Source organism: Hypanus sabinus, assembly GCF_030144855.1.
Source record: "Hypanus sabinus isolate sHypSab1 chromosome 24 unlocalized genomic scaffold, sHypSab1.hap1 SUPER_24_unloc_4, whole genome shotgun sequence".
Classification (NCBI taxonomy): domain Eukaryota; kingdom Metazoa; phylum Chordata; class Chondrichthyes; order Myliobatiformes; family Dasyatidae; genus Hypanus; species Hypanus sabinus.
Genome location: NW_026778947.1, coordinates 482,722 through 507,159, shown reverse-complemented (window position 1 = coordinate 507,159; position 24,438 = coordinate 482,722). Strand labels below are relative to the sequence as shown.

The window sequence follows — 24,438 nt, the reverse complement described above, 5'->3', positions numbered from 1 at the left end:
GGGGGAAGGGGTGCACAGTCACACCGACGGGGGGAGGGAAGGGGCGCACAGTCACACTGACGGGGGGAGGGAAGGGGCGCACAGTCACACTGACGGGGGGAGGGAAGGGGCGCACAGTCACACCGACGGGGGGAGGAAGGGGCGCACAGTCACACCGACGGGGGGAGGGGGAGGGGCACACAGTCACACCGACGGGGGAAGGGGCACACAGTCACACCGACGGGGGGAAGGAAGGGGCACACAGTCACACCGACGGGGGGAGGGAAGGGGCGTACAGTCACACTGACAGGGGGAGGGAAGGGGCACACAGTCACACCGACGGGGAAGGGGCACACAGTCACACCGACGGGGGGAAGGAAGGGGCACACAGTCACACCGACGGGGGGAGGGAAGGGGCGTACAGTCACACTGACAGGGGGAGGGAAGGGGCACACAGTCACACCGACGGGGAAGGAAGGGGCACACAGTCACACCGACGGGGGGAGGGAAGGGGCACACAGTCACACCGACGGGGGAAGGGAAGGGGCGTACAGTCACACCGACGGGGGGAGGGAAGGGGCGTACAGTCACACCGACGGGGGGAGGGAAGGGGCGTACAGTCACACCGACGGGGGGAGGGAAGGGGCGTACAGTCACACCGACGGGGGGGGGAAGGGGCACACAGTCACACCGACAGGGGGAGGGAAGGGGCACACAGTCACACCGACGGGGGGGGGAAGGGGCACACAGTCACACCGACAGGGGGAGGGAAGGGGCACACAGTCACACCGACGGGGGGAGGAAAGGAGCACACAGTCACACCGACAGGGGAAGGAAGGGGTGCACAGTCACACCGACGGGGGAAGGAAGGGGCACACAGTCACACCGACGGGGAAGGAAGGGGCGCACAGTCACACCGACAGGGGGAGGGAAGGGGCACACAGTCACACCGACGGGGGGAAGGGGCACACAGTCACACCGACAGGGGAAGGAAGGGGCGCACAGTCACACCGACGGGGGGAAGGGGCACACAGTCACACCGACAGGGGAAGGAAGGTGTGCACACAGTCACACCGACGGGGGGAGGGAAGGGGCGCACAGTCACACCGACAGGGGGAGGGAAGGGGTGCACAGTCACACCGACAGGGGGAGGGAAGGGGTGCACAGTCACACCGACAGGGGGAGGGAAGGGGCACACAGTCACACCGACGGGGGGAGGGAAGGGGCACACAGTCACACCGACGGGGGGAGGGAAGGGGCGCACAGTCACACCGACGGGGGGAGGAAGGGGCGCACAGTCACACCGACGGGGGGAGGGGGAGGGGCACACAGTCACACCGACGGGGGAAGGGGCACACAGTCACACCGACGGGGGGAAGGAAGGGGCACACAGTCACACCGACGGGGGGAGGGAAGGGGCGTACAGTCACACTGACAGGGGGAGGGAAGGGGCACACAGTCACACCGACGGGGAAGGAAGGGGCGTACAGTCACACCGACGGGGGGAGGGGCGCACAGTCACACCGACGGGGGGAGGGAAGGGGCACACAGTCACACCGACGGGGGGAAGGAAGGGGCACACAGTCACACCGACGGGGGGAGGGAAGGGGCGCACAGTCACACCGACGGGGGGAGGGAAGGGGCGTACAGTCACACCGACGGGGGGAGGAAGGGGCACACAGTCACACCGACAGGGGAAGGAAGGGGCGCACAGTCACACCGACGGGGGGAAGGGGCACACAGTCACACCGACAGGGGAAGGAAGGTGTGCACACAGTCACACCGACGGGGGGAGGGAAGGGGCGCACAGTCACACCGACAGGGGGAGGGAAGGGGCACACAGTCACACCGACGGGGGGGGGAAGGGGCACACAGTCACACCGACAGGGGGAGGGAAGGGGCACACAGTCACACCGACGGGGGGAAGGGGCGCACAGTCACACCGACAGGGGGAGGGAAGGGGCACACAGTCACACCGACGGGGGGAGGGAAGGGGCACACAGTCACACCGACAGGGGGAGGGAAGGGGCACACAGTCACACCGACAGGGGGAGGGAAGGGGCACACAGTCACACCGACGGGGGGAGGGAAGGGGCGCACAGTCACACCGACGGGGGGAGGGAAGGGGCGCACAGTCACACCGACGGGGGGAGGGAAGGGGCACACAGTCACACCGACGGGGGGAGGGAAGGGGCACACAGTCACACCGACGGGGGGAGGGAAGGGGCGTACAGTCACACTGACAGGGGGAGGGAAGGGGCACACAGTCACACCGACAGGGGGAGGGAAGGGGCACACAGTCACACCGACGGGGGGAGGGAAGGGGCACACAGTCACACCGACGGGGGGAGGGAAGGGGCACACAGTCACACCGACGGGGGGAGGGAAGGGGCACACAGTCACACCGACGGGGGGAGGGAAGGGGCGTACAGTCACACTGACAGGGGGAGGGAAGGGGCACACAGTCACACCGACGGGGAAGGAAGGGGCACACAGTCACACCGACGGGGGGAGGGAAGGGGCACACAGTCACACCGACGGGGGAAGGGAAGGGGCACACAGTCACACCGACGGGGGGAGGGAAGGGGCGTACAGTCACACCGACGGGGGGGGGAAGGGGCACACAGTCACACCGACGGGGGGAGGGAAGGGGCACACAGTCACACCGACAGGGGGAGGGAAGGGGCACACAGTCACACCGACGGGGGGGGGGAAGGGGCACACAGTCACACCGACAGGGGGAGGGAAGGGGCACACAGTCACACCGACGGGGGGAGGAAAGGAGCACACAGTCACACCGACAGGGGAAGGAAGGGGTGCACAGTCACACCGACGGGGGAAGGAAGGGGCACACAGTCACACCGACGGGGAAGGAAGGGGCGCACAGTCACACCGACAGGGGGAGGGAAGGGGCACACAGTCACACCGACGGGGGGAGGGAAGGGGCACACAGTCACACTGACGGGGAAGGAAGGGGCGCACAGTCACACCGACGGGGAAGGAAGGGGCACACAGTCACACCGACAGGGGGAGGGAAGGGGCACACAGTCACACCGACGGGGAAGGAAGGGGCACACAGTCACACCGACGGGGGGAAGGAAGGGGCACACAGTCACAGCGACGGGGGGAGGGAAGGGGCACACAGTCACACTGACAGGGGAAGGAAGGGGCACACAGTCACACCGACGGGGGGAAGGAAGGGGCACACAGTCACACCGACGGGGGGAGGGAAGGGGCACACAGTCACACCGACGGGGGGAAGGAAGGGGCGTACAGTCACACTGACAGGGGGAGGGAAGGGGCACACAGTCACACCGACAGGGGGAGGGAAGGGGCGCACAGTCACACCGACAGGGGGAGGGAAGGGGCACACAGTCACACCGACGGGGAAGGAAGGGGCACACAATCACACCGACGGGGGGAGGGAAGGGGCACACAATCACACCGACGGGGGGAGGAAGGGGCGTACAGTCACACCGATGGGGGGGGGGGAAGGGGCGCACAGTCACACCGACAGGGGAAGGAAGGGGCACACAGTCACACCGACAGGGGAAGGAAGGGGCACACAATCACACCGACGGGGGGAAGGAAGGGGCACACAGTCACACCGACGGGGGGAGGGAAGGGGCACACAGTCACACCGACGGGGGGAAGGAAGGGGCGTACAGTCACACCGACGGGGGGAGGGAAGGGGCACACAGTCACACCGACGGGGGGAGGGAAGGGGCACACAGTCACACCGACGGGGGGGAGGGGCGCACAGTCACACCGACGGGGGGAAGGAAGGGGCGCACAGTCACACCGACGGGGGGAGGGAAGGGGCACACAGTCACACCGACGGGGGGAAGGAAGGGGCGTACAGTCACACCGACGGGGGGAGGGAAGGGGCACACAGTCACACCGACGGGGGGAGGGAAGGGGCACACAGTCACACCGACGGGGGGGAGGGGCGCACAGTCACACCGACAGGGGAAGGAAGGGGCACACAATCACACCGACGGGGAAGGAAGGGGCACACAGTCACACCGACGGGGGGAAGGAAGGGGCGCACAGTCACACCGACGGGGGGAGGGAAGGGGCACACAGTCACACCGACGGGGGGGGGAAGGGACACACAGTCACACCGACGGGGGGAGGGAAGGGGCACACAGTCACACCGACGGGGGGAAGGAAGGGGCGTACAGTCACACCGACGGGGGGAGGGAAGGGGCACACAGTCACACCGACGGGGGGAGGGAAGGGGCACACAGTCACACCGACGGGGGGGAGGGGCGTACAGTCACACCGTCGGGGCGAGGGAAGGGGCACACTGTCACACCGACGGGGCAGGGAAGGGGCGTACAGTCACACCGACGGGGGGGGGAAGGGGCACACAGTCACACCGACGGGTGGGAGGGGCACACAGTCACACCGACGGGGGGAGGGAAGGGGCACACAGTCACACCGACGGGGGGGAGGGGCGTACAGTCACACCGACGGGGCGGGGAAGGGGCGTACAGTCACACCAATGGGGGGGGCGCAGTCACACTGACGGGGGGAGGAAAGGGGTGCACAGTCACACCGACGGGGGGGGAGCGGTGCACAGTCACATTGATGGGGTGGTGTACTGTTACACTGGCAGGGGGGCACACAGTCACTCCTGCAGGGGAGGCGTATAGTCACATCAGTGGGGGTGTACAGTCACATTGATTGGGGGGGGTGGAGCGTACAGTCACACCGAAGAGGGAGGGGGCATATAGTCACACTGAGGGGTGGGCACACAGTCACACCGACAGGGAGGCATACACCAATGGTGGGGTGTACAGGCACACAGGCGCGGGTGCGTACAGTCACACTGATGGGTGGTATAGTCACATTGAGGGGGGTCATACAGTCACATTGACGGGGGACGCAGAGTCACACCAGTGGGGAGGAGGCATAGTCACACTGGTTGGGGGGGAGCGTACAGTCACACTGACCGGGGGGGGGGGGGGAGGGGTGATGCATACAGTCACATGGACAGAAGTTTTTGTAGGCTGACACAGACGGAGGTGGGAGGGGTTTTGGACAGAGCACAGAAGAGAGGCTTGAGGAGACTGCAGCCGCCTTGCCCATTAACAGCTCCTTCTACAACTCCCCAGGGACGCCAGGCTGCCGAACCCCTTGTTTGCCATGGTTTCTGCAAGTGGCCGGGATGTGAACAGGTCTTCAAGCAGTATGAACTCTTCCTGAAGTAAGCTACCACTGCCTTCCCCTACTTTGTCACTCGGCTCTGCTGTCCGGGGACGGGGGTGATGAGGGGAGGGGATCAGCAGTGGCAACTCTCCCGAAGTAAGCTACCACAGCCTTCTCCTCCGTCTCTCATGTTCTGCTGTCCTGAGACAGGGGCTGAACCAAGAAGGGTGAAGGGAGCAGTACAATTTCTACTGTAGTAATTTCCCGCCATCTTGCACTCCATCGTCCCTCAGGCCCTGCTGTCCTGGGACAGGGGCCTTACCCAGTGGTGGGGACAAACTCTTCCTTCCACTCCATCGTCCCTCGGGCCCTGCTGTCCTGGGACAGGGGCTTACCCAGTGGTGGGGACAAACTCTTCCTTGCACTCCATCGTCCCTCGGGCCCTGCTGTCCTGGGACAGGGGCTGACCCAGTGGTGGGGACAAACTCTTCCTTCCAACTCCATCGTCCCTCGGGCCCTGCTGTCCTGGGACAGGGGCTTACCCAGTGGTGGGGACAAACTCTCCTTGCACTCCATCGTCCCTCGGGCCCTGCTGTCCTGGGACAGGGGCTTACCCAGTGGTGGGGACAAACTCTTCCTTCCACTCCATCGTCCCTCGGGCCCTGCTGTCCTGGGACAGGGGCTTACCCAGTGGTGGGGACAAACTCTTCCTTGCACTCCATCGTCCCTCGGGCCCTGCTGTCCTGGGACAGGGGCTTACCCAGTGGGGGGACAAACGCTTCCTTGCACTCCATCGTCCCTCGGGCCCTGCTGTCCTGGGACAGGGGCTTACCCAGTGGTGGGGACAAACTCTTCCTTCCACTCCATCGTCCCTCGGGCCCTGCTGTCCTGGGACAGGGGCTTACACAGTGGTGGGGACAAACTCTTCCTTGCACTCCATCGTCCCTCGGGCCCTGCTGTCCTGGGACAGGGGCTTACCCAGTGGGGGGACAAACGCTTCCTTGCACTCCATCGTCCCTCGGGCCCTGCTGTCCTGGGACAGGGGCTTACCCAGTGGTGGGGACAAACGCTTCCTTGCACTCCATCGTCCCTCGGGCCCTGCTGTCCTGGGACAGGGGCTTACCCAGTGGGGGGACAAACGCTTCCTTGCACTCCATCGTCCCTCGGGCCCTGCTGTCCTGGGACAGGGGCTTACCCAGTGGGGGGACAAACGCTTCCTTGCACTCCATCGTCCCTCGGGCCCTGCTGTCCTGGGACAGGGGCTTACACAGTGGTGGGGACAAACTCTTCCTTGCACTCCATCGTCCCTCGGGCCCTGCTGTCCTGGGACAGGGGCTTACCCAGTGGTGGGGACAAACTCTTCCTTGCACTCCATCGTCCCTCGGGTTCTGCAGTACTAGAATGGTGGGGAGGGGGGAACCTGTCCCAGGAGTGGGGAGCAGTCAGATATGACAGGCCATATCTTAAAGCCACTAGGTTGGGACAGGGGAGTGTGGGATGGGTGAGGGGCATATGTGCAGCAGAACACTAAGATACAGGGTTTGATGGGGTGGTGGGAGAAGGGAGGATTTGGGGCTGTTCCCCCTCACCTTGCTCCTCACACCAGCCCCAGCCCGTCTCATCTCTCCATGTTGCTCTCCTCGTGCTCCACCCCTCCATCTCTCACCTTCCCTAAAGACTCATCACTCCATCCATCACCCTCCCCACCCACTCATCCCTTTCTCTCCCCTCATCTCTCAAACTCCCCCCATCCCTTCAGTCCCTCTTCTCCCTCACCTTCCCCTTACATATCTTTCTTTTCATCATCCCTTGCCCAGGCACAGATGGGCTCCTGGTCTGATGACACCCGGTCTTTACTCTTCCTTCAGGCACCTTGATGACGTACACAGTTTGGGCGACAGGAGTACGGCGCAGTGTCTGATCCAGAGGGAGAGGGTGGATCAACTTCAGCGAGAGGTGTGTGCACCAGGACAAGGGTGGTGGCAGGGCGCAGACAGTGAGTGGCTGGCCAAGAGGATTGGTGGAGCAAATTCCTTTGTAGTGCAGTGATCAAAGTATTTTGACTTATAAAGGCCTATGTGCCAAAAGCTTCCTTTACGACCTATCTGTGACAACACTTCCAATGAGTTATGGACCTGTATTTTCAGATCCCTCTGTTCTTCCACACTCCTCAGTGTCCTACTGTCCAACTACCCTAGTTAGTCCTCCCAAAGAGCAACACCTCACACTTAATTATATTAAACCCCATCTGGCAAATTTTCAGCCCATTTTCCAGCTTTGATAGTCTTCCTGATCCAGTTTATGACATTATCATCCAGACAGTTGATATCGATGACAAACAAGAACAGGCTCGGCCCTGATTCATGCAGCACACAGGCCTCCAGTCAGAGAGGCAACCATCTACTACCAATCACTAGCTTCAACCGTGAAGCCAAAGTCTAATCCAATTCACCTCATCTTGAATATCAAGTGAATGAACCTTCTTGACCATGCAGGACCTTGTCAAAGTCCACGCTAATGTCCATGTAGACAACATCTCCTGCCTTGCCTTTGTCAGCTTTCCAGGTAACTTCCTCAAAAAATTCTGCAAGACTGGTTAGACACAATTTACCACAGACATTACTGAGGTGGCTGCAGGATGGGCTGGACTGGCAGTTCAGTATCCCAGGGTTTAAGAGTTCAGTATCCCAGGGTTTAAGAGTGGGAGGGATTAAAGGGGAAGGGGTGGCATTACTAGTCAGGGAAAATGTCACAGCAGTGCTCAGTCAGGACAGATTGGAGAATTCGACTACTGGAACTGAGAAATAAGAAAGGTATGACCACATTAATAGGGCTATTAAACCCAAATGTCCTAGGGATTTAGAGGAACAAATTTGTAAATAGATCACAGACTGCTGCAAGAAACATAACATTGTTAAAGTAGGTGATTTTAACTTTCCACATATTGACTGGGACTCCTGCACTGTAAAAGAACTAGATAGGATAGAGTTTGTCAAACGTGTTCAGGTAAGTTTCTTTCATCAGTACGTAGAAGTTCCAATGAAAGAGTGTGCGATACTTGATCTACTGTTAGGGAATGAAACAGGGCAGGTGACAGAAGTTTGTGTAGGGGATCACTTTGCATCCAGTGACCACAATGCCATTTGTTTCAAAGTAAATATGCAAAGAGGTAGTTCTGGTCCGCGGGTTGAGATTCTACATTGGTGAAAAGTGTGGATTGAGACAGTCTGTTTTCTGGCAAAGGTGTACTTGAAAAGTGGGAGGCCCTCAGCTTGAAAGTACAAAGCTAGTGTGGGCCCGTCAGAATAAAAGGTAAAGGTAACAAGAGTAGGGAACTTCGGTTTTCGAGAAATATTGAGCCCCTAGTTAAGTGAAAAAAAGTGCATAGCAGGTACAGGAAAGAAGGAATAAATGAAATGCTTATTGAGTACAAAAAATGCAAGAGAACCTTTAAAAAAGAAATTAGGAAGACTAAAAGAAGGCATGAAGTTCTCTAGCAGACAAAGTGAAAGAGAATCCACAGTCATGCTAAAAGCTAAAGGATTGCTAGGGACAAAATTGGTCCTCTAGAAGATCAGAATGGTATTCCATGTGTGGAGCCAAAAGAGATGGGGGAGATCTTAAATGCATCCTTTACATCTGTATTTACTCGGGAGATGGATACAGAGTCTATAAAAGGGAGGCGAAGCAGTATCAATTTCATCGACCTTCTACAGATTACAGAGGAAGAGGTGTTTTCTACCTTGAGGCAAATCAGGATGGACAAATCCCCCAGGGTCTAAGAAGGTGTTCCCTCACACCCTCTGGGAGGCAAGTGCAGAAATTGCTGGGACCATAGCAGAGATATTTAGAACATCCTTAGCGACAGGAGAGGTACCAAAGGATTGGAGGATAGCCAATGTTGTTCCACTGTTTAAGAAAGGCTTAAACAGAAACCAGGAAATTATAGGCCAGTGAGCCTGACATCAGTGTGGGAAAGTTATTGGAAGGTATTCTAAGGGACCAAATTTATAAGTATTTGAGTAAATATGGACTGATTAAGGATAGTCAGCATGGCTTTGTGCATGATAGGTCACATCTAACCAATCTTTTTTGAGGAAGTTACCAGGAAAGTGGATATGGCAAGGCACGGTATGTTGTCTACATGGACCCTAAGAAGGCATTTGATGAGGTCCCGCGTGGCAGGCTGATCAAAAAGGTTCATTTGCTTGCCATTCAGGATCAGGCATTGGCTTTGTGGAAAAAGCCAGAGAGCGGTAGCAGAGGGTTGCCTCTCTGATAGTGATGTGCTGAAGGGATCAGTGCTGAGTCCTCTATTGTTTGCCATCTATATCAATGATCCGGATGATAATGCGGTTAAGTGGATCAGCAAATTTTCAGATGACACCAAGATTGGGGGTTGCAGTAGAGAGTGAGGAAGGCTTGCAGAGGGATCTGTATCAGATGAAAAAATGGGCTGAAAAATGGAAGATGGAATATTGTAGGTTTTGCACTTCGGTAGGACCAACCAGGGTAGGTCTTACACAGTGAACAGTCTAAGCAGTGTGGTAGAACAAAGGGATCTGAGAACAGAGGTACGTAATTCGCTGAAAGAGGCGTCACACGTTGATACATTTATAAAGAAAACTTTTAGCACATTGGCCTTCATAATTCAATATATCGAGTACAGGAGATGGGATGTTACGTTGATGTTGTACAAGACATTGGTCAGCCTAATTTGGAGCAGTTTTAGTCACCTACCTACAGGAAAGATGTAAATAATGTTGAAAGAGTGCAGAGAAAATTTACAAGGATGTTGCTGGGTTTGGAGGACCTGTGTTATACGGAAAGATTTAACAGATTACGACTGTATTCTTTAGAATATAGATGAGATTTGATAGAGGTATACAAAACTATAGGGGTATAGATACACACTTTTTCTACTGAGGTTGGGTGGGACTACAACCAGAGATCATGGCTTAAGGGTGAAAGATGAAATGTTTGAGGGGAACATGAGGGGAAATTTCTTAAGAGTGTTGAGAGTGTGGGAAATGAGCTGCCAGCATAAGTGGTCCATAGGAGTGTGATTAAGAAAAGTTTGGATAGGTACCTGGATAGTAGGGATATGGAAGGCTATAGTGCAGGTGCAGGTCATTGGGAGTAGGCAAGTTAAATGGTTTTGGCATGGACAAGATGGGCCAAAGGGCCTATTTCTGTGCTGTATTTCTCTAGGACATATAGCCATATAGATTAGCCTTAATCAGTCCCTGTCTATCCATATACAGTGGCATGCAAAAGTTTGGGCACCCCAGTCAAAATTTCTGTTACTGTGAATAGTTAAATGAGTAGAAGATGAACTGATCTCCAAAAGTCATAAAGTTAAAGATGAAACACTCTTTTCAATATTTTAAGCAAGATTAGTGTATTATTTTTATTTTGTACAATTTTAGAGTTTAAAAAAAGGAAAGGAGCACCATGCAAAAGTTTGGGCACCCCAAGAGATTTGAGTTCTCAGATAACTTTTACCAAGATCTCAGAGCTTAATTAGCTTGTTAGGGCAATGGTTTGTTCACAGTCATCATTAGGAAAGGTCAGTTGATGCAAATTTCAAACTCTGACTCCTCAAACCTTATCCCAACAATCAGCAGCCATAGGTTCCTCTAAGCAGCTGCCTAGAACTCTGAAAATTAAAATAAATGATGCCCACAAAGCAGGAGAAGGCTGTAAGAAGATATCAAAGCGTTTTCTGGTAGCCGTTTCCTCGGTTTGTAATGGAATTAAGAAATGGCAGTTAACAGGAACGGTGGAGGTCAAGTTGAGGTCTGGAAGACCAAGCAAACTTTTCAAGAGAACTGCTCGTAGGATTGCTAGAAAGGCAAATCAAAATCCCCATTTGACTGCAAAAGACCTTCAGGAAGATTTAGCAGACTCTGGAGTGGTGGTGCACTGTTCCACTGTGCAGTGACACCTTCATGGAAGAGTCATCAGAAGAAAACCTTTTCTGTGTGCTCACCACAAAATTCAGCGTCAGAAGTTTGCAAAGGAACATCTAAACAAGCCTGATGCATTTTGGAAACAAGTCCTTTGGACTGATGAAGTTAAAATAGAACTTTTTGGCTGCAATGAGCAAAGGTATGTTTGGAAATAAAAAGGGTGAAGAATTTCATGAAAAATACACCTCTCCATCTGTTAAGCACAGGGGATGGATCGATCATGCTCTGTTGCAGCCAGTGGCATGGGGAACATTTCACAGGTAGAAGGAAGAATGAATTCAATTAAATACCAGCAAATTCTGGAAGCAAACATCACACCGTCTGTAAAAAAGCTGAAGATGGAAAGAGGATGGCTTCCACAATGGGATAATGATCCTAAACACTCCTCAAAATCCACAATGGACTACCTCAAGAGGCACAAGCTGAAGGTTTTGCCATGGCCCTCACAGTCCCCTAACCTAAACATCATCAAAAATCTGTAGATAGACCTCAAGAGAGCAGTGTATGCAAGACAGCCCAAGAATCTCACAGAACTAGAAGCCTTTTACAAGGAAGAGTGGGCAAAAATCCCCCAAATAAGAACTTAAAGACTCTTAGCTGGCTACAGAAAGCGTTTACAAGCTGTGATACTTGCCAAAGGGGATGTTACTAAGTACTGACCATGCAGGGTGCCCAAACTTTTGCTTCGGGCCCTTTAACTTTTTTGTTATTTTGAAACTGTAAAAGATAGAAATAAAAAAGTAATCTTGCTTAAAATATTACATAAATGTGTTATCTTTAACTTTATGCCTTTTGCAAAACAGGTCATCTTTTACTCACGTAGCTAATCACAGTAACAGAAATTTTGACCAGCGGTGCCCAAACTTTTGCATGTCATGGAATATCTGGTCCCTCAGAATTGCCTTCCAAAACCTTTCCCACTACCGATGTCAGACTCACCAGCCTACAATTTGCTGGCTAATACTTAGAGCCTTTCTTAAACGATGGAAAACCTTAGGTAACCCCCAATCATCTGGCAGCTCACCCATGGCTAAGGATGCTTTAAATATCTCTGCTTGGGCCCCAGCAATTTCTGCATTAGCCTCCCACAGGGTCCAAGGAAACACATTGCTAGGGTCTGGGGATTTATCCACCCTAATTTGCCTCAAGACAGCAAACACCTCCTCCTCTGTAATCTGTGTAGGGTCCCTGAACTTACTGCTGCATTGCCTCACATCTATAGACTGTGTGTCCGTCTCCGGAGTAATCACAGATGTAAAAATACCATTTACGATCTCTCCCAACTCTTTTAGCTCCACAAAAGATAACCACTCTGATCTTCCAGCGGACCAATTTTGTCCCTTGCTCTCGATGTATCTGTAGAATTGCTTCACCTTGTCTGCTAAGGCAACCTCATGCCCTCCTGATTTCTTTCTTAAGTATTTTCTTGCATTTCCTACACTCAAGTACCTCATTTGTTTCTACCTGCCTTTACCTGCTATGCACCTCCTTCTGTTTCTTAACCAAAGCCTCAATATCTCTCAAAAACAAAACAGATTTCCTAAGCCTGTTATGCTTGCCTTTTATTCTGACAGGAACACAGAAACTCTGTGCTCCCAAAATTTCATTTTTGAAAGCCTCCCACTTACCAAATCAACTTGCTCCAGCCCACACTTGCTGGGACCTTTCTGCTACCATCAAAATTACCCTTTCTCCAATCTTAAGGACAGAACTACCCTTTTCCATAATGAACTTGGAACTAATGGTATTATTATCTTGTCTGTTATTCTCTCAAAGAATTCCAATCGATTTGACAAGCAAGATTTCCCCTTAAGGAAACCACAGTGACTTTGGCTTATTTCATCAAGTGCCTCCAAGTATTCCAGAACCTCATCCTTGATAACGAACTCCACCATCTTAACAGCCACTGAAGTCAGGCTACCTGAACTATAATTTCCCATCTTTTGCCTCCCTCCTATCTTAAAGATTGGAGTGACATTTCCTAGTCTTCCACAGCCTTTCCAGAGTCTAGTAATACTTGAAAGATCACCACCCATGCCCCACAATCTCTTAAGCTACCTCTTTCAGAACCCTGGTTCACGAGATTTATCGACAAATCTTCAGGCATTTCAGCTTCTCAAGCACTTCTACCTGATAATAGCAAATACTCTAATTTCTGCAAAAACATTCTTGAATTTTTGGCATACTGCTGATGTCCTCTACAGTTAAAAATTACATATTGCTTATTAAATTCATCCACATTTCTTTGTCCTCCTTCATTACCTTTCCAGCCTCATTTTCCAGCAGTCTGATATCCACTCGTCTCTTTTGCTCTTTATATATCTGAAAAAAACCTCTTTTATATTAGTTACTAGCTTCCCTTCATAGTTCATCTTTTCTCTCCTTCATACTTTTTCAGTTGACTTCTGTTGGTTTTTAAAAGCTACCCAATCCTCAAAATTCCCACTAATTTTTGCTATATTATATGCCCTCTCTTTTTTACGCTGGCTTCAACTTTCACTGTCAGCCACAGTTGCCTCATTTTCTCTTTGGAATACTACTTATTTGGGATGAATCTATCCTGCGCCTTCCAAATTACTTCCAGAATCTCCAGCCATTGTTATTCTGCCGTCAGCCCTATTAGTGGCCCTTTCCAATCAACTTCGGCCATTTCCTCTCTCATGCCTCTGCAATTCCCTTTACTCCACTGTAATACTGATACATCTGACTTTATCTTTTCCCTCTCAAACTGTAAGGTGAATTCTATCACATTATGATCACTGCCTCCTAAGGTTCCTTTACCTTCAGCTCCCTAACTGCAAAACACCTAATCCTTTTCCCTTCTGGGCTCAAATGCAAGTTGCTCTAAAAAGTCATTTCATAGGCATTCTTCTCTTGGAATCCAACACCAATCTGCTTTTCCCAATCTACCTGCATACTGCAATCCCCCAAGACTATCATAATATTGCCTATCTATTTCCCGTTGTAATGTGTAGCCCACATCCTGGCCACTGTTTGCAGGCTTGTCAATTACCACCCATCAAGGTCTTTTTACCCTTGCAGTTTAACTCTACCCCCAAGGACTCTATAAATTCCAATCCTACGTAACCTCTTTCTAAAGAGGGAGTGGTGGGATGGGAGAGGAATGAGGGAAGGATGGGAGAGGGAGGACGGAAGGATGGGAGAGGAAGGAGGGAAGGATGGGAGAGGGAGGATGGAAGGATGGGAGAGGGAGGAGGGAAGGATGGGAGAGGGAGGAGGGAAGGATGGGAGAGGGAGGATGGGAGAGGGAGGATGGAAGGATGGGAGAGGGAGGAGGGAAGGATGGGAGAGGAAGGAGGGAAGGATGGGAGGATGGAAGGATGGGAGAGGGAGGAGGGAAGGATGGGAGAGGGAGGATGGAAGGATGGGAGAGGGAGGAGGGAAGGATGGGAGAGGGAGGATGGAAGGATGGGAGAGGGAGGAGGGAAGGATGGGAGAGGGAGGATGGAAGGATGGGAGAGGGAGGAGGGAAGGATGGGAGAGGGAGGATGGAAGGATGGGAGAGGGAGGATGGGAGAGGGAGGATGGAAGGATGGGAGAGGGAGGAGGGAAGGATGGGAGAGGGAGGAGGGAAGGATGGGAGAGGGAGGATGGGAGAGGGAGGAGGGAAGGATGGGAGAGGGAGGAGGGAAGGATGGGAGAGGGAGGAGGGAAGGATGGGAGAGGGAGGATGGAAGGATGGGAGAGGGAGGATGGAAGGATGGGAGAGGGAGGATGGAAGGATGGGAGAGGGAGGAGGGAAGGATGGGAGAGGGAGGATGGAAGGATGGGAGAGGGAGGAGGGAAGGATGGGAGAGGGAGGACGGAAGGATGGGAGAGGGAGGACGGAAGGATGGGAGAGGAAGGAGGGAAGGATGGGAGAGGGAGGATGGAAGGATGGGAGAGGGAGGATGGAAGGATGGGAGAGGGAGGAGGGAAGGATGGGAGAGGGAGGAGGGAAGGATGGGAGAGGGAGGATGGAAGGATGGGAGAGGGAGGAGAGAAGGATGGGAGAGGGAGGAGGGAAGGATGGGAGAGGGAGGATGGAAGGATGGGAGAGGGAGGATGGAAGGATGGGAGAGGGAGGATGGGAGAGGGAGGATGGAAGGATGGGAGAGGAGGGAAGGATGGGAGAGGGAGGATGGAAGGATGGGAGAGGGAGGAGGGAAGGATGGGAGAGGGAGGAGGGAAGGATGGGAGAGGGAGGAGGGAAGGATGGGAGAGGGAGGAGGGAAGGATGGGAGAGGGAGGATGGGAGAGGGAGGATGGAAGGATGGGAGAGGGAGGAGGGAAGGATGGGAGAGGGAGGATGGAAGGATGGGAGAGGGAGGAGGGAAGGATGGGAGAGGGAGGAGGGAAGGATGGGAGAGGGAGGATGGAAGGATGGGAGAGGGAGGAGGGAAGGATGGGAGAGGGAGGATGGAAGGATGGGAGAGGGAGGAGGGAAGGATGGGAGAGGGAGGATGGATGGGAGAGGAAGGATGGGAGAGGGAGGAGGGAAGGATGGGAGAGGGAGGAGGGAAGGATGGGAGAGGGAGGATGGAAGGATGGGAGAGGGAGGATGGAAGGATGGGAGAGGGAGGAGGGAAGGATGGGAGAGGGGGGATGGAAGGATGGGAGAGGGAGGAGAGAAGGATGGAAGTAGGGGAAGACTGAGATTATAAGGCAGGAAAGGAGGGGAGTGGAGGAGTGATGGAGGACTAGAGAGAAGGAAGATAAGGGCTGGGAGGAGAAGAGTGACTGAGGGGTGTAAAGGAAGACAGGAAGGGTGGGAAAGATAGAAAGCAAGGAAGTGGCCAGGACTGTGGCTGGGCAGGGGGTTTTGAGATATGAAGGCATCAGAGAGAGCCTGCCACACACCCCCAAATAGTCGAGCTCCCCCTGTACAGTGTGGGAATGCAATGATGCTCTTCGGCCGCTGGAGTGGCTGGGGGTTAGCTGCACACAGACCACGATGATCCTCCACTTGGTCAGGAGTGACTGGAAACCCAGCCCATAACAGGCGTCCTTTTCTGTCCTCCACAGCTGCTGTTCGAAAGGGAACGCTTGGCAGCTATGCAGACACAACTCAGAGCAACCCCGTCAAAAGAAACTCCGCGATGCAACCCGGTGAGTGGAGAGGTCAGGGGAACCATGAGACCCCATATGGTATGTCGGCCATGGGGGCGGTAATTGGTGGGAGACAGCAAAGAGCAGGAACAACAGTAATGGATAAACACCACACTGTGACATTCAGATATACCACACACCAGGACACTCAGTTACAGCCCACAACCCACAGCGTAACACTCGGATACACCCCTCCCCATGACACTGATACACCCCACAACCCACATCGTGACAATGACACACCCCACAACCCACCCCACGACACTGACACACCCCGCAACCCACATCGTGACACTCTGACACACCCCACCCCACGACACTGACACACCCCGCAACCCACATCGTGACACTCTGATACACCACATCCCATGACACTGATACACCCCACAACCCACACCGTGACACTGATACACCCCACAACCCACATTGTGACACTGACACACCACATCCCATGACACTGATACACCCCACAACCCACATTGTGACACTGACACACCCCACAACCCACCCCATGACACTGATACACCCCACAACCCACACCGTGACACTCTGATACACCACATCCCATGACACTGATACACCCCACAACCCACACCGTGACACTGATACACCCCACAACCCACACCGTGACACTGATACACCACATCCCATGACACTGATACACCCCACAACCCACATTGTGACACTGACACACCCCACAACCCACCCCATGACACTGATACACCCCACAACCCACACCGTGACACTGATACACCACATCCCATGACACTGATACACCCCACAACCCACACAGTGACACTCTGATACACCCCACAACCCACATTGTGACACTGACACACCCCACAACACACCCCGTGACACTGACACACCCCACAACCCACATTGTGACACTGATACACCCCACAACCAACACAGTGACACTCTGATACACCCCACAACACACCCCGTGACACTGACACACCCCACAACCCACATCGTGACAATGACACACCCCACAACCAACCCCGACACTGATACTCCCAGAACCCACCCCATGACACTGACACACCCCACAACCCACCCCATGACACTGATACACCCCACAACCCACATCGTGACACTCTGATACACCCCACCCCACGACACTGAATCACCCCACAACCCACACCGTGACACTCTGATACACCCCACAACCCACACCGTGACACTCTGATACACCCCACAACACACCCCGTGACACTGACACACCCCACAACCCACATCGTGACAATGACACACCCCACAACCAACCCCGACACTGATACTCCCAGAACCCACCCCATGACACTGACACACCCCACAACCCACCCCATGACACTGATACACCCCACAACCCACATCGTGACACTCTGATACACCCCACCCCACGACACTGATACACCCCACAACCCACACCGTGACACTCTGATACACCCCACAACCCACACCGTGACACTGATACACCACATCCCATGACACTGATACACCCCACAACCCACATTGTGACACTGATACACCCCACAACCCACACCGTGACACTGATACACCACATCCCATGACACTGATACACCCCACAACCCACATTGTGACACTGATACACCCCACAACCCACATTGTGACACTGACACACCCCACAACCCACCCCATGACACTGATACACCCCACAACCCACACCGTGACACTGATACACCACATCCCATGACACTGATACACCCCACAACCCACACAGTGACACTGACACACCCCACAACCCACACCGTGACACTCTGATACACCACATCCCATGACACTGATACACCCCACAACCCACACAGTAACACTCTGATACACCCCACAACCCACATTGTGACACTGACACACCCCACAACACACCCCATGACACTGATACACCCCACAACCCACACCGTGACACTGATACACCCCACAACCCACACCGTGACACTGATACACCACACCCCATGACACTGATACACCCCACAACCCACACCGTGACACTGATACACCACATCCCATGACACTGATACACCCCACAACCCACACAGTGACACTCTGATACACCCCACAACACACCCCGTGACACTGACACACCCCACAACCCACATCGTGACAATGACACACCCCACAACCAACCCCGACACTGATACACCCAGAACCCACCCCATGACACTGACACACCCCACAACCCACATCGTGATACTCTGATACACCCCACCCCATGACACTCTGATACACCCCACAACCCACACCGTGACACTCTGACACACCCCACACCGTGACACTCTGACACACCCCACATCCCACACCGTGACACTCTGATACACCCCACATCCCACACCGTGACACTCTGACACACCCCACATCCCACACCGTGACACTCTGATACACCCCACACTGTGACACTCTGATACACCCCACAACCCACACCGTGACACTCTGATACACCCCACACTGTGACACTCTGACACACCCCACATCCCACCCCATGACACTCTGACACACCCCACATCCCACACCGTGACACTCTGATACACCCCACACCGTGACACTCTGATACACCCCACACTGTGACACTCTGACACACCCCACATCCCACACCGTGACACTCTGATACACCCCACAACCCACACCGTGACTCTCTGATACACCCCACCCCATGACACTGACACCCCATAACCCACACCGTGACACTTTGATACACCCCACACTGTGACACTCTGATACACCCCACAACCCACACCGTGACACTGACACACCCCACAACCCACACCGTGACACTCTGATACACACTGCACCGTCACACACTCCACAACGTGACAGTCTGTTACAACCCTCACCATAACACTCTAATACACCTCACAATGCTCACTCTGACACTGACACACCCCACACCCCTCACTGTAACACAGACACATCCCATACTATGACGATAACACACCCCTCACTGTATCACCAATACATTCCATACTGTGACAATAACACACCCTATAACATAACCTACCCCCTTCACTGTGTCTATCCCTGCTGTCCAGGTTTCTGACTGGTTGAGGATTTGTGCAGTTCCTCTGGTATCAGTGAACTCCAGTGAAAGTCAACAGTGGGACAAGGACAGCTTAAGGCAACTCACAGGTAACACATATTTGTCTTAATGGATTTAAAACCATAAGACCATATGGCATAATTGCAGAATTAGGCCATTGGCCCATCAAGTCCCACTGTTCCAACTTGGCTGATTATTATCTCTCTGATCCTTATTCTCCTGCCTTTTCCAGACATTCTTTGACATCCTGACTAAACAAGAACTATCAACCCCCACCTTAAATATATTCAATGACTTGGGTTCCACAGCTGCCTGTAGCAATGAATGCCACAGATTCACCACCCTCTGGCTAAAGAAATTCCTCCTCATCACTGGTCTAAATGGATGTCCATCTATTCTGTGGCTGTACCCTCTGATCCTAGACACCCACACCATAGGGTGTCTCCCTGTCTACTCTATCTCAGCCTTTCAATATTCAATATTTTTCAATGAGATCCCCTCCGTTCATTCTTCTAAACTCCAGCAAGTACTCCACCTATATTAACCCTTTCGTTCCCAGAATCATTCTTGTGAACATCCTCTGGACTCTTGTCAAATGCAGCACATCTTTTTTTACACAAGAGGCTTTTATATTCTGCTTTTATATTCTGGTCCTCTCAAAATGAATGCAAATACTGCACTTGCCTTTCTTACCACCAGCTCAACCTGCAAGTTAACATTTAGGGAATTCTGCACAAAGATTTCCAAGTACATTTTCTCCGTTTATAAAACATTCTGTGCCTTTATTTCTTCTACCAAAGTGCATGACCGTACGCTTCTGTACATTATATTCCATATGCCACTTCTTTGCCTGTTCTCCCAAACTAAGTCCTTCAGCAGGCTTCCTAGTTCCTCAACACTAACTGCCCTCCAGCTACCTTCGTGTTGTTTGAAAACTTGCCACAAAGCCATCAATTCCATCATCCAAGTCATTGACATATAATGTGAAATGAAGCAGTCCCTGTGGAACACCACTAGTCAACGTCAGCCAAGCACAATAGGCCCCTTTTATTTGCACTCTGTGTCTCCTGCCAGTCGGCCAGTCTTCTATCTATGCTAGTAACTTTCCTGTAGTACCCTGGGCTTGTCTTGTTAAACAGCCTCACCTTCTCAAAGGCCTTCTGAAAATCCAACTAAACAACATTCACTGACTCTCCTTTGTCTATCCTGCTTGCTACTTTTTCAAAGAATTCCAACAGATGTGTCTGACAAGATTTCCCCTTGAGGAGACCACGCTGACTTTGGTATATTTGGTCAGGAGCCTCCAAGTACCCCAAACCCTGATATTTAATAATGGACTCCAATATCTTCCCAACCACTGAAGTCAGTGTAATACATACCAGGGTGAAGGTGTTTCACTGTGAATAGATTCAATGGAAACCATTGAGAGTTGCCATTGATGGAATAGCAGAATAGATGTGATGGTCTAATTCTGCTTCAGAGGTCATATTACTCTCCAAGTACGCTGCCCTCGGGGCATCCACCTCTTTGTAGACTGGGGATTTGCTAAGAGGATGTAGAGACGATTGCAAGGGTCAGTGTCCTGATTCATCTGCATCAGCTAAGTAACAGAGGACTCTCTAATCCAAGGGTTCTCAGAGACACACAGGGAAACAGACATCAAGTGCTGCTGGAAGATCACCAGCTTGGTGAAAGCCCACCCTCTGGTCTTCCAGCACAGTGATACGTCAGTAAGGGAATGCTGCCAACTGGCTGCAGGAATATGTGCTGAGAGACACGCTGAAGCTCAGTGCAACCAACATGGGGGAAGGACCACAACCTTGGCTCCTTCTGCATACAGAGGGGCTGAGTCGGGCAGGAAAGGCTGTTGATCAAGGGGGAGCATGTAACAGACGATGGTGCTTTGTGTGTACAGTATGTCTTTTTACATTGAATCAGAATGAGAATCAGGTTTAATATCACTGACGTGTATAATGAAATTTGTTGTTAAGTAGAAACAGGCCATTGCAATACATGATGATTAAAAACTATATAATATAATAATAATATATATTAAATGAGTTCTGCAAAACGTGAGAAAAAATAGTGAGGTGGTATTCATGGACTTGATGTCCATTCAGAAACCTGATGGCAGAGGGGAGAAGTTGTCCTTAAATCACTGAGTGTGTGCCTTTAGGTTCCTGTACCTCCTCCCTGACAAGAGCATGTCCTGAGTGATGGGAGTCCTTAATGGTGGACGCTGCCTTTTTGAGGCATTGCTCCTTTAAGATGTCCTGATGCTGGGGAGGCCGGTGCCCACGACAGAGCTGACAGAGTTTATAACTTCCTGCAGCTTATTTCAATCCTGTGCAATGCTCCACCCCCATACCGGTCAGCGATGCAGCCAGTTAGAATGTCCTCCACAGTACATCTGTAGAAATTTGCGAGTATCTTTGGTGACATACCAAATCTCCTCAAACTCCTAATGAAATATAGCCGCCTGTCATGCCTTCTTCATAACTGCATCGATATGTTGATAGATTCTCGGAGACGTTAACACCTACGAACTTGTGATCATGAATGATTAGGTTCTGTTTTGTAACATTTCTTCATTTGTATATATTTGATATCGTAAATAAAGCCAATTTTAAAAATTATAAGTAATTTCAGTCTGAAGAGGTTTCACTGTACCAGGCATTGTTGTGAAAAATATGTTATTTTAATATGCTTTTACAGCAGACTTCAATCATCGCAAGCAGTTGCTCATTTTGGAGAGGCAGTGGGAGGTTTAAAAAGAGCTCAGGGCTTTTTGTGAATTTTCGACAGGCTTCAATCATAGTGATCTATTAAGTACTTGGAAAGGCCAATTAAAAATAAAGTTAGGTTTAAGCGGAGCAGCCACTATTGGAGTGGGATACTTTTAGAATTGCTCCTTTCAGCTTTTGGCACAGAAGGCTTCAACAACAAGAACGCTCCTCCTGTGAGATGTGGGATTGCAGGGTACCAAACAGTCTCCTAATGAGAATATCTGCAGCAAGTCCAACCAACTTCAGGTCCTGACTGGCAACTGGAGCTGGAGCCAGATGTACTCAAGGCCATCCACGTGGCTGAAAAGCTCACAAATGAAACTTTTTCTGAAGTGGTCACATCCAGACTGCAGGCTTCAGATTGTAGATGGGTGCCCACCAGGAGAAGTAAGGGCAATTAGTGCTGGGTTCCCTTGTGGCCATTCCCCTCAGCAACAAACATACCCCTTTGGATATTGCTGGGGGGCTAAGGGTAGGGGGGACATGGATCTAGGAACAGCAGCAGCCTGGCATTTGGCCGGCTCTGAGGCTCAGCAGGGAAGGGTGAAGTCAGGCAGAATGATGATGATAGGAGACTTAATTGTTAGGGGAACGGGCAGTAGATTCTGTGGCTGTGAAAGAGAAGCTAGGACAGTGGTTGCCTTCTAGGTGCACGGGTCCAGGACGGTTCAGAGAAACTGCTGTAAATTCTCAAGAGTAGCCAGAGACCATGATGCACATTGTGATCAATGACATAGGTAGAACAAGGGAAGAGGTTCGATGCAATGAGTATAAAGAGTTAGGGAAGAGGCAGAAGTGCAGTGCCTCCAAGGTAGTAATCTCTGGATTACCTCCAGTGGAACATGCTGGTCAGGGCAGGAACAAGATAAAAGTACAGACGAATGAGTGGCCGAGGACCTGATAGTCCAACAAGAAGAGTTCTTAGGTAACTGGAACTTTTTCTGGGACAAGGGTGACCTGGACAAGAAGGACAGGCTGTACCTAAGTTGGAGAAGAACCAATACTGAGAGGGTTTAAACTAGTTTGGCAGGGGAATAGAAACCAGAGCACCAGATCAGAAAGTGTAAGGATGGAGAGGAAGGTAGATTTTCAGGCCAGTTAAACCAGGCAAAATATAGGATATGATAGGAAGTGTGTGTATTTTAATGCTAGAATGGATCAATGATGTTGTGGCCATTACAGAGACTTGGTTGACAGAGGGACAGGAATATCCCAGGGTTTCAATGTTTTAGAAGAGATACAGAGGGAGGTGGAGAGGGGGAGTCAGGGACTCAGCTGCATGGAGGGGACAGAAAAGAGTCCACTGGATAGGTCCATTGGACAGGTATATGGACAGGAAAGGAATGGAGGATTATGGGCTGAGCGCAGGTCGGTGGGACTAGGTGAGAGTAAGCATTCGGCACGGACTAGAAGGGCCGAGATGGCCTGTTTCTGTGCTATAATTGTCGTATGGTTATAGGGGTAGAACTCAAAACAGGAAGGGTACAATCACTCTGACAAATTTCCAATAGCCACCGGGACCTTGAGAAACAGATATCCAGGCAGATTAAGGTAAAGAGTAAGAACAATAGGGCTGCTGTTATAAGGGATCTCAGCTTCCCTTATATAAAGTGGGATCTTCTGAGTGCAAAAGGTTTAGAGGAGGCAGAATTTGTTAGGTGCGTCCAGCGGATTTTCATAAATGAATATGTAGATAGTCCATCAAGAAGAGGGGCTGTATTGGATCTGGTGTTGGGTAATGAGCCTGGCCAGGTGACTGAGCTGACAGTGAGTGAACAGCTAGGGAACAATGGCCACAACTCCTTGCTTTTCAAGGCAGCTGCAGATAAGGTTAAGCATGGACCTTGTGGGAGAGTATTAAATTGAAGCTGGGCAAATTACGAGAGTATAAGGCAGGAACTAGGGAGAGTTAATCGGGAACAGCTGTGTTTGGACAAGTTTACGTCCAACACGTGGAGGGTGTTTATAGACCAACTGCACAGAGTACAGGACAGGTATGTTCCAGTCAGAAGGAAGGACAAGGCTGGCAAGGTAAGAGAACCCCGGATGTTAAGGGATTTAGTCAAGAAGAAAAAGGAAACATTTGTAAAGCTTAGGAAGCTAGAATCAAATAAAACCCTTGAGAATTATAAAGAAGCCAGAAAAGAGCTCCGGAAGGGAATTAGAAAGCCAGGAGGGGACATGAAAAGTCCTTGGAGAGTAGGAATAAAGAAAATCAAAAGTCAAGGCATTCTATACATACATCAGCAGCAAGAGGATAACCAAGGAGAGGGTAGGACCATTGAGGGATAAAGGGAGAACATTTGCTTGGATATGGAGGATGTGGGTAAGGTCCTTTAATGAGTACTTTACATTGGTTTTTACCAAGGAGGATAAAGAGATCAGTGTTGAGCATGTTGATGTC

At 52.0% G+C, this 24,438-nt stretch overlaps 1 protein-coding gene across 1 annotated transcript in view; it reads left to right on the top strand.

Annotated features, from left to right (window-relative positions):
* Positions 1-24,438, top strand: part of foxp3b (forkhead box P3b) — a 48,608-nt gene that overhangs the window by 9,518 nt on the left and 14,652 nt on the right. The window contains exons 5-8 of the mRNA XM_059957624.1: positions 5,100-5,191; positions 7,002-7,089; positions 16,131-16,214; positions 19,241-19,337. Of these exons, the coding sequence (XP_059813607.1) occupies positions 16,161-16,214; positions 19,241-19,337 (151 nt within the window). The 5' untranslated portion in view covers positions 5,100-5,191; positions 7,002-7,089; positions 16,131-16,160. The remainder of the gene's footprint in view (positions 1-5,099; positions 5,192-7,001; positions 7,090-16,130; positions 16,215-19,240; positions 19,338-24,438) is intronic.